We start from the raw sequence: 14,668 nt of genomic DNA on the forward strand, positions 1-14,668 counted from the left end.
GTTTGAAACACCCTAGCTTAAGCCGTGATGTAGTAGGGTTCAGAATCAGATGTATTTTCATACTAAGTGTTCTGGCATAATCACTAGTATACGTGGAGAGAAATATTACGTCTTAGCGTCTCGTCAGCCTGGTCACATACCTACAGAAGTTGGTTGCCCAGTACATGATACGATGAGCGATGACGTCCGAAATAATCAGACGCCCGTATTCACAAACGATGCTTGCTTAAGTGAAGCAGCAAATCGAACGCACAGCGTTGAATAGAGCTCTGTGATTGGTTCATGTGTCACCCTGTGCGTCCACGCGCACTGTGAGACCTCATAGTAATGTTTGTGAATACGGACGAGAGTATGCCTTAAACTTCAACTTTTATTATCTGCCTGCTAGAAATTTTCTCTCGGAGGATCTCTTGAGTCATACGTACATACTTATTATCAGAATCGGGTACGAGATTGTTATTTGCATTAGATTTACGTCGATATGCACCGCCTACGCACCATTTGCATGCAGCCTACCGCTTTACCTGTTTACTATGGCCCCAGGCTGAGCCTAGAGCGGGTTGACCTAGATTTCCCCGGTTTTATCTCTCGGACGCACTATCCTCAGTAATTAAAACCCAGGTAAGCCTGGAGTGATCAGTGAGGGGAAATTTATCTGGCACAGTCCCGCTCAAGATAAAATTGCTTGGGACTTTTCAATGGATTTGGATTTAAAAAAGTAAATTCATTAAAAAGGTGATTAAATGCATTTCAACTGTCGTTTCAGACTGGAAAGAATCGTAAAGTTCTGACTCAAAAGGTAGGGTAAACAAATGTCCTATTTGGAGAAATTTTAATATCTGCATTATGTAAAACACGTTTTAATTTAAAGTCACTGTGCACTATTAGTGTGAAATTTAAAAAATAAAAACAGTCATACATATTTTCTACTGGACACTTAAGTTATGTACGCTTTATGCAGTCCGTTTAATATGCAAAATGCAACCTCAAAAGTGAGTGCTCTTGCACAAGCCTTTCTCGCCGACATGAGAAAGGATCCGTGAAACTTGTAAGTCCAGATTGAAGGCAAGGAGCCGGGCGTACAATAATAGGGACCGCTCTCAGAGTAATGGTTTATTCAAATTTAACTGCGGAGAAAACCGCAGTTTGGAAAGCGATCGGCGGGACGCACCTGTGCCTCGGGACCTTTTTGCGAAACTTTCAGCTGGTCAATTATTTTGGTACATAGAGCTATGTACAGGCGACGATGTATAGTGACGTTTTGGTTGAAAAATCGCCTCTATTACTTAGTTCTTAAGAGGCCATCCTATTTAGCTTGACATGCTGTCGTCTGTAATAACATAGCTAACCGAAGAAATTCAACTCGGTATACGTATTTTTAAAGCCTGTAAAAAACTTAGGAAATACGAGTAGTCAAATCAATTTGTCACTGGGGCACCACAGCAGGATAGGTAACATCTATATTACTTACATCCACACTTACATCATTGGATATGTATCACATGTACGACCTAACCTAATCAAGGATTCGACTCGTCTTTGTTCAGTAATGTATTCAAAATGAATCCCAGGTTCCTGTAGTCATTATTACCAACTAAAACAAAAACATTAGATCTTATAAACAGAATGATTAATTAACCTTTTGAATAACAAAACAAAAGCATAAAGTTCTGCTCGACAGACTGAAAAATAAATGAAGACAAATAAAGCAAACTGAATAATTAACGTAAAATCATTTTAACTTGAAGCTCATAGCTACATTATCTAGCAGTGGACAAATGTTTGCAAACACTCTACTAATTCAACAGAAATTAAACGGACAGGGAGTAGGAATAATTTAATAACATTTAAGGGGAAACTTCTCTTTACATTGCAAAGCGCACCTTTATTTGAGAAAGTTTTACAACCAGTCGAGAACCTCGTAAAACATCTCAATTCCTCTCTCGATTTACCCAGACTATTTACCTTGGATGATGGGCTTCGGAAAATATGTAAAGTTATAGCGCCCTGCTCTCAGCTGACTTGATTTTCCAGGGAGATTGGAATCGATGATGGCATGTGCTCTAATAGAGCGTAGCGTAGTTCAGAAATGTAGCTTTAAAATGCGAAATATCCGCTCTTTGTTATGTGTAGCGTGAACTTTACATTTCACGGTAAATAAAATTAGTCAGAACCTTTTAAAAGATACGCTTCACAGTTGAATTCATGTGGTTTGCGTGTCATTTCCTTTAGCAGATCAAAGATGGCAGGACATGAATTGATGAGACTTTAAGATTCTTCAGAAAGATAATGAATGATTTGAGTTAAGACACAATTTAGATAGAATATGACTTCGTTCATTTTTGAAAGTAGGCCTATAGGTTGAGTAACTTAGTAATAATTAAACACAACGCTAATCTGAATAATGATAGGATGTCTTACCTTTGACAGATTCTAGATTTAGCGAGCCCTGAAGCCGAAAACCGGCCCTAAATCTTTCCAAAAGGATCGACCTTGTTGTCAATTATAATCCTCCCGATAAATGAGATTGAATCGGCGAACTTTCCATCAAATTAACAATAAATTACGGCCGCTAATGCCTTCTGTCATTAGGCGGCAATTAATCAAAAAGCGAGGAATGGAAGCCTCAAAAATAAGACTGCTAACTATGGATAAAATGGGAGCATTCAGAAGGTAATGATAACGATAATCATTTGAATAATAATTATGACCATTAAATCCCAGACAGGCAGCTAACTTGTGAATTGTCTAACGTAGGTAAGACCTAAAGTTCTATATTTAGGGACTTATGTGCATAGCTGAATCGACTTTGGGCTTAGAATGCGTCATACGTTATCAAATATTTAATCAAAAGAAACGAAAAAGACAGCATGTAAGCTGGGAAAATAATAACGTTAACCTTAAATTCGGTGAAACGCCGCGATATTCAAAGCTGTAGGTACCTACTTAGTACTTTTAGAAGTACCGCAGATTACAATAGTATGTCTTTCTGTCGCCAGTAGAATGTTGGGCATGTGTTAATGAAAAATGTTCCACAATTTTTCGTAGCTAAGCCCTAGATTTTTTTTTCAGTCAAATTCTACTATTGGAATGATTTTAACTAGGTTGTTCCAAAAAGAAATGCTAATTAAATTGAATATCGCTTTATTGATTTTTACAGCAACAGCTTACTTTCTTGTCTTTTGAACTGGCTCAAAAATTGTCTTGATTTAAGTAGGTATGTCCATAAGGAATGTTATGTTATGGAAATCCTCAGGGAGGGCCTTTGTCCAGCAGTCACTTGGCTTGGAAAGCACGCTTTTTGGTCCACTCTGTATTTGGGCTGCAGATATTTATTAAAGTTAAGCAAGAAGTTGTTTTATTCTATTCTTTTTTCATTTCAGTCATAGGTCAACCTCTGCAGGAATACCTCCCTAAGAACAGAAGGTCCTCCCAATTTTACTACAATCAATAAGAGCCACACACACTGGACCGATGGTTAGGAAGATGTTGAATAAATACTTTGACCATAACATAAAGTAATGCAAGTTTTTAATAATAAAATTTATTTCATCTGTTTGTGTCCTCTTTATTATGATTGTTTAGTTTATAAGGGATTATATTTAACAAAGTACCTATCATGTTATATCAAAACTAAGACATAAAGAAAATATTTTCCTAAAACACTTGAAAATGGTAACAGTGTGCTCTAAATATATACTTATGAGATCGTTATGAGCCTTTGATATATTTCACATTATTTAAAATCATACAAAATACATTTAATTTGTTAATAATTTTATTTTCTAGACAAATTTGGAATTTGGACGGCCAAGATCAGGTGGGGTGTAGGAACAGGATAAGGTTTGGAGGAATTCTGGAAACAAAGAAGTATTACTTTTAGATTAAAAGTACCAAATCTTAACCCAAATATGTTTTTACACGACTGTGCCAGAATGTCTGTAAAATAATAATATGGCCCAGTGTAACATGATTCAATTAAATACAGCTGCTAATTTACAATTTCTACTTTATTTATGTTTTCCAACAAAGACTCAAATTAAATCTAATGTGCATCACGATGTTAACACAGATTTTTAACAGCTGACAATTAATTGAACATTAAAATAGGCACAAAACAAAATTACCCTTACAATGATTATTATTTTTAATGTCATAGGAAAAAGTTGCACAATTAAATTAACTTAAGATTTTGATCTCAGTAGAAAGTTTTTCCGCACCCTTGCCCCAAAAACGAAGGTAAAATACTTCGTTACCCAACAAACATACGGTAACAGCGACTAAAAATGTGCGACACAGACGGACTTCGTGAAAGTCACCTTTTGGTCCAATTTCTAAATGGGCCAGCGTAATTAAACATCGCCGGCGTCTCAAAGATACATTCGAAACACGGATTATCAACAGTAATTTGTCAATTCATCATTTTAAATGATTAGTTTTCTAATATCGATCGAATAATGTTAGTGTTGGTGAAATAAAAAATGGTGCTAACTCACGATTGCCGGGATCGCCGCAATTTGTTGTATCCGGTAAACTCTTATTGGAACTTTAGCAAAAACACTCAAAATCAAAATCACACTGAATCAAAAAAAGTCTCCAGTTTTTTGTTTTTATCACAAACCACAAAAGCATAAGAGACGGCACTCCATAGATATTTTTTGAGCTCACGCACACATATGCATTTTAGAGAACGACCCGCAAATCTTTACCAACCGCACAAACTACAGGCGGAGCTACCAACATAATGCCTTATTTTCTGACAGTATTAGTGACGTTCGTAATAACTTATCGATTATCGATACTTTGCTAGGGTTGTAATTGCATATCGATATCTAGTATAGGAACCTTCAATATTTTAATGATTACTATTTTTATTTTATACTATGTGTAAGTAAAACGAAGTTTTGTAACGTAAATTATTTATTTCGAAATAAAATAGGTATATTACAATAAGTATTGAACATGACATAGCAGTTGTAGGCATGAGGAATTATTGAAAATTATAACAAAGTACAGAAATGATAATTTTGTAAACTTTTATTTTCACAACTTTTTCTAAGAAAAAATAGGATTTTTATTTATAAACATCTTTAATTTTCTTATCAGCTGATCGAACCTCAGCCCTAAGATTACTTTTCAATGCTTTGTTGCTGTGCTTTTTTACTTTTGTCAGCAAAATTGTTTTCACTTTTTATGAGGCTGTCATTAATGATTTTACAACTTTTTCTTAGAAAAAGGTAACTTAATATTTTAAACATCTTATCATAAATTTATTTATTATGTTGTTGACATTTAAACCAACTAAAATTACAATTTGTACTCAACATTAAGAAAATGAATTTTCCAACATTTTCCATATATATCTGGTCGGCAATATGGTCATGATAAAATTGTTTAGCTTCATTTACGGTGGTACATAATTGAATTGTTGGATAAACGAGACTTTTTTTATCATGCCACCATTCGCGAAGAGATATATATGCATACAAATCATTGTCAACAGGAGTTTTCACGCTCAAACACTCTTCACAAATTAAACAAGAACTGTTCTGTAATAGTTTGGCAGCTAAATACCCGCTTACATATACTACTGGTTGGTTTTCAAGGCTACACAAATTTTCAATGGGCTGTTCTAAGTTTTCAGGGTCCGGGATAGACAACACAGGATAAAATTCAGTGTCTGTGGAATCTTGAACATTAATTTTTATTTCTGTTGTTTTTAAATTAGTTTTTAAAATGTCTTTATATTCCAGCATATGTTTATTGTTGTCTGCTTCACAATTAGCACTTCTGCTATGAGGCACTTTCAGCCCAGTAACCATGCTTGTTTTAAGCGCTGCAGTAAAGTGCGTGATAGTGGGATTTCTATTGGTTACACTGTGTTGCCTAATGATTCCAAATAAGTTTTCCAGAGAGTCTTGGTTAAACTGTCTAAGGTTCATATATTTAAACCCTTCATTCTTTAACTTTTCCCAAATATCGTTTAAGGATTTGATAGATATTTGATATCCCTTTACGCATTTAACATTTTTTAGTATCGTGTTTTCTGCTGTTATAAATTTTATGGTTTTTAACTTATCAGTATAAAAGGTCCAAGACTCAATGTGATTACTTGATGTGGAAACATTTTCCCGGATCCCTTTCTTTACGTCATTTAAAGATGATGGACCATTTGTACAATCAAATAGTTTATCTAACTGTTCAATCACAAATGCTGTATCATTGCAATCAGAAACTTCTTTCCATGCCATCATTTTTAAAATAGCTGCCACGGTATTACTCAGAGCATGCGCAGCATACTTCACCCTCATCTTAGTTTTGAATGTTGGATTTACAATGGTACTATTCAGTTTTTTAATATTTAAAAAATTTCTGTTGTGTTCTTCTGCAACTACCTTCGCTATATTCCTTATTGTTTTTTTTTGCATTTTGTAACTGTCGCCAAAGCCTCTTCTCTTTAATTGTAAATGTTGATGAAGTGTCTGTAATAAAAACATTTCCATTAGTAAAAAAAAACAACATTAAAGCAAATTGAATTGAATATTGGTTTATTAATCAGCAATTTTACTTAGTTTTTTAAATTAGGTATGTTTTATCTTACCTTTCATTTCAATGTTTTTCTTAGGTCTTTTATAACTGTGGACTAATATTTCTGCCTGTGCATCTTGATGGCAAATGTTTTTATCATCTGAAATATTATAAATATGCAAATTAGTTTAAAATTTATTTTGTTGTTTTATGAAACATATTATTTCCAAATCAATCAATCATTATCAAGTTTTAAAAAAATGCAAAGACAGGATAATGATAGCTCTTCTCATAAAATATGAAGCGTGGGCCCACCTTCAATAACATTGACATAATATTAAATTAAAGGCATTTAGAGGTTTTAATGTTCTGCATTCTGGATGCGGTCTGCGGGTATGTCAAGACAATCTGTAAGTGGTCGTGATAAGGCAATCAGTCACGTGTGCTTTGCGTTCTTTGTTCGTATCCGCACGGTCAAATCGCATTAATATAAAATGTACAGAAACCTAGAATGTTGTACATATAAGTTCATTTTGACCTGACTGCAGACTGCAGAACGCATCCAGGGTGGCATTCTTTAGTTTGAGGGAAGGCATATTTTAGAAGGTAAATAATTAGTTTGTACACTTACCATGAGTAATGGGTTTATAGGTCATATGTTCTGGTGCATTGGAAGTAGAAGGAAGAGGTTCAAAAGTTGTTTTCGCAGAAATACCAGAATCTGGTATATCCACAGCTCCCAAACATGTTGAATTTAGTTGTTTGGTTGTAGTTGTAAGGGGAACTGAAAGCAGATAATGAAATGTGAATTGGGTAATAAAATGTCATGTTCTTACCCAACTTTAGGGTACAATCAGTCTAGTACATGTCTTGCTCACATTAAAAATTACTAGCTTATAAATATTATTAAACTAGCTGACCTGGCTAATTAATGTAGATTGCCTAAAATTTTTCAAATTGGTCCGGTACTTTTTTTGAAGAATTTGTATTACACAAATTACTAAAGTCCCTCTAACTCAACACACATTCTAAGCTAAATTGTGTTACGAGTGGGTTTACTACAATATTCAAGCTGTGGGGTTCTAACCCGCACTTTAGGCTATCTTGGCTCGAGTTACGGAGCCGATCAAATACAAACAAACAATTAAATATTTCCTTTTTATATTATTAGTATAATTTTAGATAAACATACCTCGTTCAACTGGATTTGACTTCTTTGGAATGCAATATGAATGATCATAAAGAACTGTAACAAAGTATAGATATAATTAATAATTGAAATTATATATTATTTATTGATAAGCATACAACACATGTTTGTGGTTACAAAGAAAGAACCTTGTTAAATTGCATTCGGTTGGTTTGTTTTGGAAACCAAAGAAAATTAATTAAGACATCTAAATAATTCAGAAAAATTGATAGATAGTAAATTAAATTTAAAAAAAATAATTGAAGTCATCATCATACCTGTCTTGAGGTTTTCTTTATTGGAGTCTTTTACATGAAGAGGAAACTCTGTCAAAACTTCATCTGGCAAGATGGGATTGCTCAATTCCAGTGTTGGAATAGCTGAGTTCTTCAGCCGAGTTCCTTTGGCATTGAAGGATTCAGGAGTGAAGTGCCCACCACAAACAAACTTCAGTTGGTGTAACTTTTCAATAGGTATATATGCTAAGTCTTCTAAGCCAGCATTTTTAACCCACATTCGACAACTGAAATAAGAAATACCTATTAGAAAAGAAAAAGAATAACAAACTGAAATTTATTCATCAACTAATTTCTTTTAGTATTGTTATGCAATTCATTTGCAGAGTACGAAACAAAATACTGAAATTAAAAATTGGTTATGGTTATTTACTGTATGATTAAAAATATTAATCCCAGCCTTTAAGTTTACACAATCAGTAAAATTATCTTGTAATAAATGAGTGTTATTAGAAACTCACCGGTCAGAATCCAGAGGAAACCTACTCAAAAGTAAGGGTGATCCACCACGACTTCGCCTCTTATTACAAATAACGCACTTCTTGTTGTTTCTACTCTCCATTATCAGTAGAAGCCTAAAATGAAATAGGTATTAATTAAACAAAGCCTATAATTTCTCTCCAACCAGTGTCAATGCCCTGGTTCATGCATTTACCAGTTTTGAAAGTACATTTACATTTTCATCACATAGGGTTGTTTTTAATGAAAAATAGATTTGTAATAGATGTAATATTTCAAGTAAGTAGATAACATACCCATTAAACAGAAAAGTAAATAAGAGTTTAAACTTCTGTAGAAGTTGAAACACAGCTTATTTAAAAGAGTCTCTATCTCACAAAAAACATAACACTGAACAGCAAACTTTATCACGCCCGATACGGAGGAACTTAACGTAAACGACAGAAAAGTTTATTTACAGTAATATTGCACCAAATCTGAGAAAATAACTTCACACGAATCAATTCGCCGGTTAAAAACTCAAACTCAATTGACAGACATTTTTTTTCATTTGTCAAACTAACAATACTACCAACATAAGGACACTAACAATTATTTTTAGTATGGTGGTATTGATCCGCGGGTTCCCCTGCTATAGTAAAATCAATCCAAAATGCACTTTATTGCTTAAGGGATAAGGTTGTATATCAATTGCTACATATAGAGACTAGTTTTTGTATGAGAAGTGTCTACCCACTGCACAAAAGAAACAAATCTCGAAAACGAAACAAACGGTGATGGACGGGTCGGCAGATGGCGCTAGCGAGGAGTCAGTGACATTTGTCAAAAATGATTGCCATAGAAAAAAAATTAAATCTCGTAGTAGAAATGTAGAAATTAGTTCATCTTTCTGTTCTCTTCGCCAATAAAATAATATTTAGTTGGAAAAATCTGCAAGGTTTCCCCACCTTAATAAATTTTCCTATTTAAATGTAAATTAAAGTACATTAATGACAGCCGAATGAAGAATAATGATTATAAATAAATCATTGTTGAACAGTCGAACAAGAAACACCAGTCATCGATACAGTTACGGTTAAAGTTAGATGGTGCAACTCTTCCTTAGGACGTCTACTGCTGAACATAATAATATGCCTCCCTCAATGATTTCCATGTTGTCCGGTTAGTAGCGGCCAGCGTCCAGCGCCTTCCAGCTAGCTACCTTTAGGATGTCCTGCAACCTGCAACTTATCTTGGGGGGCCGATAGTCCAGTCAGTTCAGTCCATGAAAGAAAACAACAAGTAGTACAAATCACTATCATTTTAATCCATAAAAATGTCCCATAAGTTTAAATTTTTGGTATTAAATTTTGTCTAGTAAAATATAAACATCATATAAAATATATACCTATATCTTATCTAATAGCAAATGCAACCATTAAAATACAAATATTCAGTCTCTTACAATAATTAAACTTTTCAATTAAATGCTTATCTCATTTTTACTTATGCTTTTAAGAAGGATGTTTGTTGTTTATGATAAATTAACTATCATTGACCTTACAGAGACAAAGTCCAAGCTCCACATCAAATTCTAGATAGTAATTTTCTTAAAGCAAGTTTTGGCCTTAATATTGACTAACTTTGCAGCACTGAGACCCATGAATCTCATTGGTGGCTAAATTGTATAATAATATGCTAAGGACCCTCGCCCACACAGCGACTTTTTGTCGCGCGTTTCGTAAACGACTAACGGTTTCGCATCGCTACTAACGCGCGTTAGTCGCATTTGCAACGCACTACAGAAGTGATGCCAACGCGCTACTAACGCGCTACAGCAGTACAACTGCATCGCTACAAAAAGTCGCCGTGGGCGAGGGCTCTAAGTTAACACGCGACTGTCACGCGAAGTCCACGCCGGTGTCAAGTAAGTCTCGAAGCAAAGCAGTGGCGCGGCGTGGCAACACTCGCAACAGGCGCGCGAGACCGAGCAACCGCTTCGGCACTGATGCTTCTGCGCGCGAACGCCGCACGCTATCCAAGATGGATTCTGCGGCCTGTGACGCCGTTATCGTGCCGAAGTAGCTTGGTATTCTGGAAATTAACAAAGTAGGTATTAGCCGTATGGTTAAATAAGACTATAAGAGAACCACCCCAACTTTCCATGGATGTCCTAAGTGTGGGGAGTACAGGCCATCTCGTCCTTTTTGCCCCTGTTAGGGGGGTTTCCTTCTGCAGTGGACTCTGGATGGTAATGATGATCATTTGAGATATGCTATCACTATTCAATAGCAAACAATCTGTGCCTGATTTTAATCAACAGGAAGGACTAAACAATACAACATAATAAATACTGTACCTCAGTCTCAAGTCAGTGTTATCATTGTTAACAATGAATGGGTAGATATGAATCAGAGTGACATAAACTCCATCAATCTTGTTCATCCTCAAGTCTTCCATTAGAGATTCGGCCAGGCCCTGTACTGCAAACTGCGCGACGCTTAGTGGTATCTGATCTTTAATGTAACTCAGGCCAGCTACTGATGTCAGTGCTACAATGTGGCCGTGGTTTTTAGCTTTCATGACTGGCATGAATTGATCTATGAGCTGAAAAAGATAAATACATTGTTCATTTATTACAATTACATAACCTATAATTAAATATATTATATTACAGTAATATTATATTACTTATAATATAATAATACACTGGATACAATAATTTAATATTTATTCTAATTAATAATATTTAAGAATCTAGTTTAATACAATAATAATAATTATTTTTTAAATTCCTCTTCTCCATTGTTGTTGTGCCCGACAGGGTTCATGGTGATCCAATTATATATTTAAGACCTAATGTTCACTGTGAAATGCAATAAAGATTTGAGTATTGAGTATTGAGCATAATGTTAATAAAATTATTTCAACTCTGAATGCAATCACTAGATAATTGCTTTAAAAGAACTACAATATAAGATGAGGAATCTTATTTATATCTTACAAGGATTGCCTTGTAAGGATTGCTTTATTGTGTGAATTAATTTCCAACTTACCCAGTAATAAGAAGTAAGTGTTAGATCCAAAGTCTCATGAATGTCTTGAGGTGGCTTCGTCAACAAGGACCTTGGACTCGGAATTCCGCAACAATAGAAAAGCATGCTGACAAATCCCAGTTCTTTCTTGATTTTGGCTGCCAAATCGTCCACATTGTCTTTCCGAGTTATTTCACACAGGTAGCTGATAGCTGAGCCACCTTTGCTTTTGATGAAATCAACAGTATCTTGGTTGTTGGTCTGGTTTTTGTCGACACAAATTACTATTGCGCCTAGGTTTGCCATCTGGATCGCAAGCTCACGGCCCACTCCTCTTCCGGTACCAATTATCTGGAATCATTACACAGTACAATCAACATCCTATAATTTAACACACAAATACATCTAACAGTCAACTTTTATTCAACCTACTTCAGAACTTTTGAAAATATTCACTATCAAGTTTTTTTTACATATTTTTATTACACACAAAAGCAAAATCAAAAATTTTTTTTTTTTTATGCATAACAAGGCAGGTATTTGACCACAATCGCACCTGATGTTAATTAATGTTATGTTATTACCTGATGACATAACAAACAAGGCAGGGAAAAATTGGATGCACATAGCCAGCGACAGGGAAAGGTGGAAAAAGATGGAGGAGGCTTTTACCCAAGTGGGGCCACAAACAAGAGATACAGATTAATTGAATCAAACTGTAAAAATGTGGAATATAAAGCTATAATATAATATATAATATAATATATATTACCTGATGTTATGTTATTTAATTTAGACCACTTTGTAGTGGCACTTATGAACTACAGTAAAAAAAAGGTAGCCCTTAAGGGGCACTTTACATGTCCCTTTATCTTCCAAATAAAATGTATATTGGTGTTTACTTACCAGGGCAGTCTCCAGTTTAACTGACTTCAGTGGCGGAGGTTTGAAAAGCTCATAAGTTGATTGGAATACAGCGCAGATGGCGTTGACCACCACCCACGCTATGTCAATCAGCAAGATGCACAGTGAGTAGGCACGCAACAGCATTTTAAGCGGGAACATAAAGTTTAGGAGCAAACTCAGTATGTTGTCAAGTACCCGGGATTCCTGTAAAAAATAAAACTCAGCTAAAGGAATGTTTGATAAGACATTGGCCCATATCAAATAATAGTAAAATCTGAATAATTTTTGGGAAATAAATAGTTTTTTTTTATTTTTTTATTAAAAACTTACCATTTAGTTGAACAATGTGGAACTTTTAATTAATAAACCTGTAAAAAACACAAAGTTTTATTAGAGTTGAAGCTTTAACTATACTGAAACGGATGTAGCATGTACTTACACCGATTTGAAGGTTGATAAATAGATAAAACGTTGATAATTTTATTTGGAAAATGGTAGGGTAACTTAACAACGCTGTCGTGATCAAAAAGAAAACAAATTTATACTTACACGAATACACTACTAATGCATGGTGATTAAAGTTTGCTGATAAGAGCGGACTAATTGCAGTTTTGTCTTTCTTTTTCGTAGATTTCGTAAAAACATTAAATTAAAAACAAAGTTCGAAAAACTAACCAATAAAGAATGACATTGACGTATTCATTCTTTCATCATCTTTATTTTACCGTGCCGTGTGCTGTATTATTTTTATTTTTTATGAGATTTTGAACATGGCTTTTTTGGACGCGCACGCCCCTTTTGAACAAAGAAAATGGAAAGTACCAAATAACGTCTCCACTTACTAATACTCTCAATAATCGCAAATGATATCTTTTTAAAATTGATAATCCATAACTTGTCAAAGTCAGTGTGACGTTTCTGTAAAACGTTAAAATAGCAATTAATTTTGTCGATTTGTCATATATCTTGTAAATACACGTAAATACTGGAAAAATCGGAAAAATAGATGATAATTTTAATATTTTCACTAAATTAAATACATTAGAATGGCATTTGTGTATCAAGGAGATCAAGAGTTAGAAGCTAAAGCCAAAAAGGGTTGGTTTTTAAGATGCTACTCACATTTATATCTACCTACTTCTCATTCACAATCACAGTGTATTTATCAAATGTATTTTTATTCAGCTGCTGAGCGGATATCAGAGAACATGCACATCGTTGCCAATGAGCCTTCTCTGGCGCTATTCAGGCTACAGGAGCACGTTAGGAAGGCCCTTCCGCCGATGGTAGAAAGGCGAGTCGAAGTCACTAAACTACAGCATGAACTGCAAGGCAGGTGTTACGATGTGGAGTACGCACTAGGGTATGCCTTTATTTAGTGAACCCCTTATGAATTTGGCGTAATTATGAGACATTTCAAGATGATATGAATATTATTTTCAGAGCCGTTAAGTCCATGGATGGTGCTGCAACCAGCTTCCAGAACATCCAAGATATGCTGAAGCAATCAATTTTTTTAAAGCAACAGTTAAAGTATGAAGAAGCTAGGAGAAATAAAAAAGATTCCAGTTCAGTTTATAAACGTCTCTCAGCTCATATTGTTCTTGATTTGCCGGACTTGTCCGAGTTCTCTATGGTTAGGGAAACCACTAATAGAATAGAAAATATGATGGCCCATGCAAGGGGCTCCACAGCAGAACTGCATAGGTCTCACACTACATTGCATTAGTAATTAGATTATCTTTTATTATTAACATTTGACTCCAACACATCTTACTAACAATGCTTGGCTCATCATACTAATATTTTTCACATTACATTTTCACATAGATCTTGCTCACACACACATTATTTTTATGTTGACAGCAGATCATGCATACAGATACTTGAAAAATCATTAAGAAAATAGTGTCATGCTCTGGGGCGGGACCACCTTAACGTAGGTACATATAATATATACGAAAGAAATGTATAAAATATGTATATAATTGTAGACTTAGTTAAAAAAAATGTATATCTATAGTTTTGTTGTAAACATTAATTCAAAGTGGTCCCGCCGGAGAGCATACTCCCTAGCGGGACCACCTAGAAGATTTCGTTACTGAAGGTTTCTGAATTCGTTTATAAGACCATAAAAATGTATATTAAATGTATACAAATCTGCTATACTCAATTTTTTATTTGATTTAGTATAAACCGATTTACGGCAAATTTAAAATTTCCTTTCGGAACATTTAGGGGAGACTGGCCCAAAGCGGGCACCAAGAAAAAAACAC

The 14,668-nt window shown here is 34.7% G+C and overlaps 4 protein-coding genes across 5 annotated transcripts in view; 1 reads left to right on the forward strand and 3 right to left on the reverse strand.

Moving 5' to 3' along the window:
• LOC135079591 (protein lin-10-like) overlaps nucleotides 1-4,623 on the reverse strand; it is a 201,841-nt gene extending 197,218 nt beyond the window's left edge. The window contains exon 1 of the mRNA XM_063974252.1: nucleotides 4,497-4,623. The gene's annotated coding sequence lies outside the window, so the exon portion shown is untranslated. The remainder of the gene's footprint in view (nucleotides 1-4,496) is intronic.
• Nucleotides 4,624-4,629: 6 nt separating this feature from the next.
• Nucleotides 4,630-8,894, reverse strand: LOC135079913 (THAP domain-containing protein 5-like). The gene is made up of 6 exons (XM_063974584.1): nucleotides 8,475-8,894; nucleotides 7,996-8,240; nucleotides 7,721-7,774; nucleotides 7,160-7,312; nucleotides 6,602-6,688; nucleotides 4,630-6,482 (listed from the first exon to the last, which is right to left on the reverse strand). Exons 1-6 carry the CDS (start codon nucleotides 8,573-8,575, stop codon nucleotides 6,355-6,357), a joined length of 768 nt encoding a protein of 255 aa, XP_063830654.1. The 5' UTR covers nucleotides 8,576-8,894; the 3' UTR covers nucleotides 4,630-6,354.
• An 863-nt stretch (nucleotides 8,895-9,757) lies between these two features.
• LOC135074937 (epidermal retinol dehydrogenase 2-like) lies at nucleotides 9,758-13,071 on the reverse strand. 2 transcript variants are annotated; one of them, XM_063969303.1, is made up of 6 exons: nucleotides 12,942-13,071; nucleotides 12,723-12,760; nucleotides 12,393-12,596; nucleotides 11,508-11,837; nucleotides 10,811-11,058; nucleotides 9,758-10,545 (listed from the first exon to the last, which is right to left on the reverse strand). In XM_063969303.1, exons 2-6 carry the CDS (start codon nucleotides 12,723-12,725, stop codon nucleotides 10,353-10,355), a joined length of 978 nt encoding a protein of 325 aa, XP_063825373.1. In that variant the 5' UTR covers nucleotides 12,726-12,760; nucleotides 12,942-13,071; the 3' UTR covers nucleotides 9,758-10,352. The 2 variants fall into 2 exon arrangements, with proteins under 2 accessions (XP_063825373.1, XP_063825380.1); XM_063969310.1 differs by lacking the exon at nucleotides 12,942-13,071 and adding an exon at nucleotides 12,832-12,846.
• Nucleotides 13,072-13,343: 272 nt separating this feature from the next.
• Nucleotides 13,344-14,289, forward strand: LOC135074951 (BLOC-1-related complex subunit 8 homolog). Its single transcript, XM_063969320.1, has 3 exons — nucleotides 13,344-13,490; nucleotides 13,578-13,755; nucleotides 13,836-14,289. Exons 1-3 carry the CDS (start codon nucleotides 13,439-13,441, stop codon nucleotides 14,119-14,121), a joined length of 516 nt encoding a protein of 171 aa, XP_063825390.1. The 5' UTR covers nucleotides 13,344-13,438; the 3' UTR covers nucleotides 14,122-14,289.
• Nucleotides 14,290-14,668: the final 379 nt, after the last annotated feature.

This window comes from Ostrinia nubilalis, chromosome 1 (genome assembly GCF_963855985.1).
Source record: "Ostrinia nubilalis chromosome 1, ilOstNubi1.1, whole genome shotgun sequence".
NCBI classification, from domain to species: domain Eukaryota; kingdom Metazoa; phylum Arthropoda; class Insecta; order Lepidoptera; family Crambidae; genus Ostrinia; species Ostrinia nubilalis.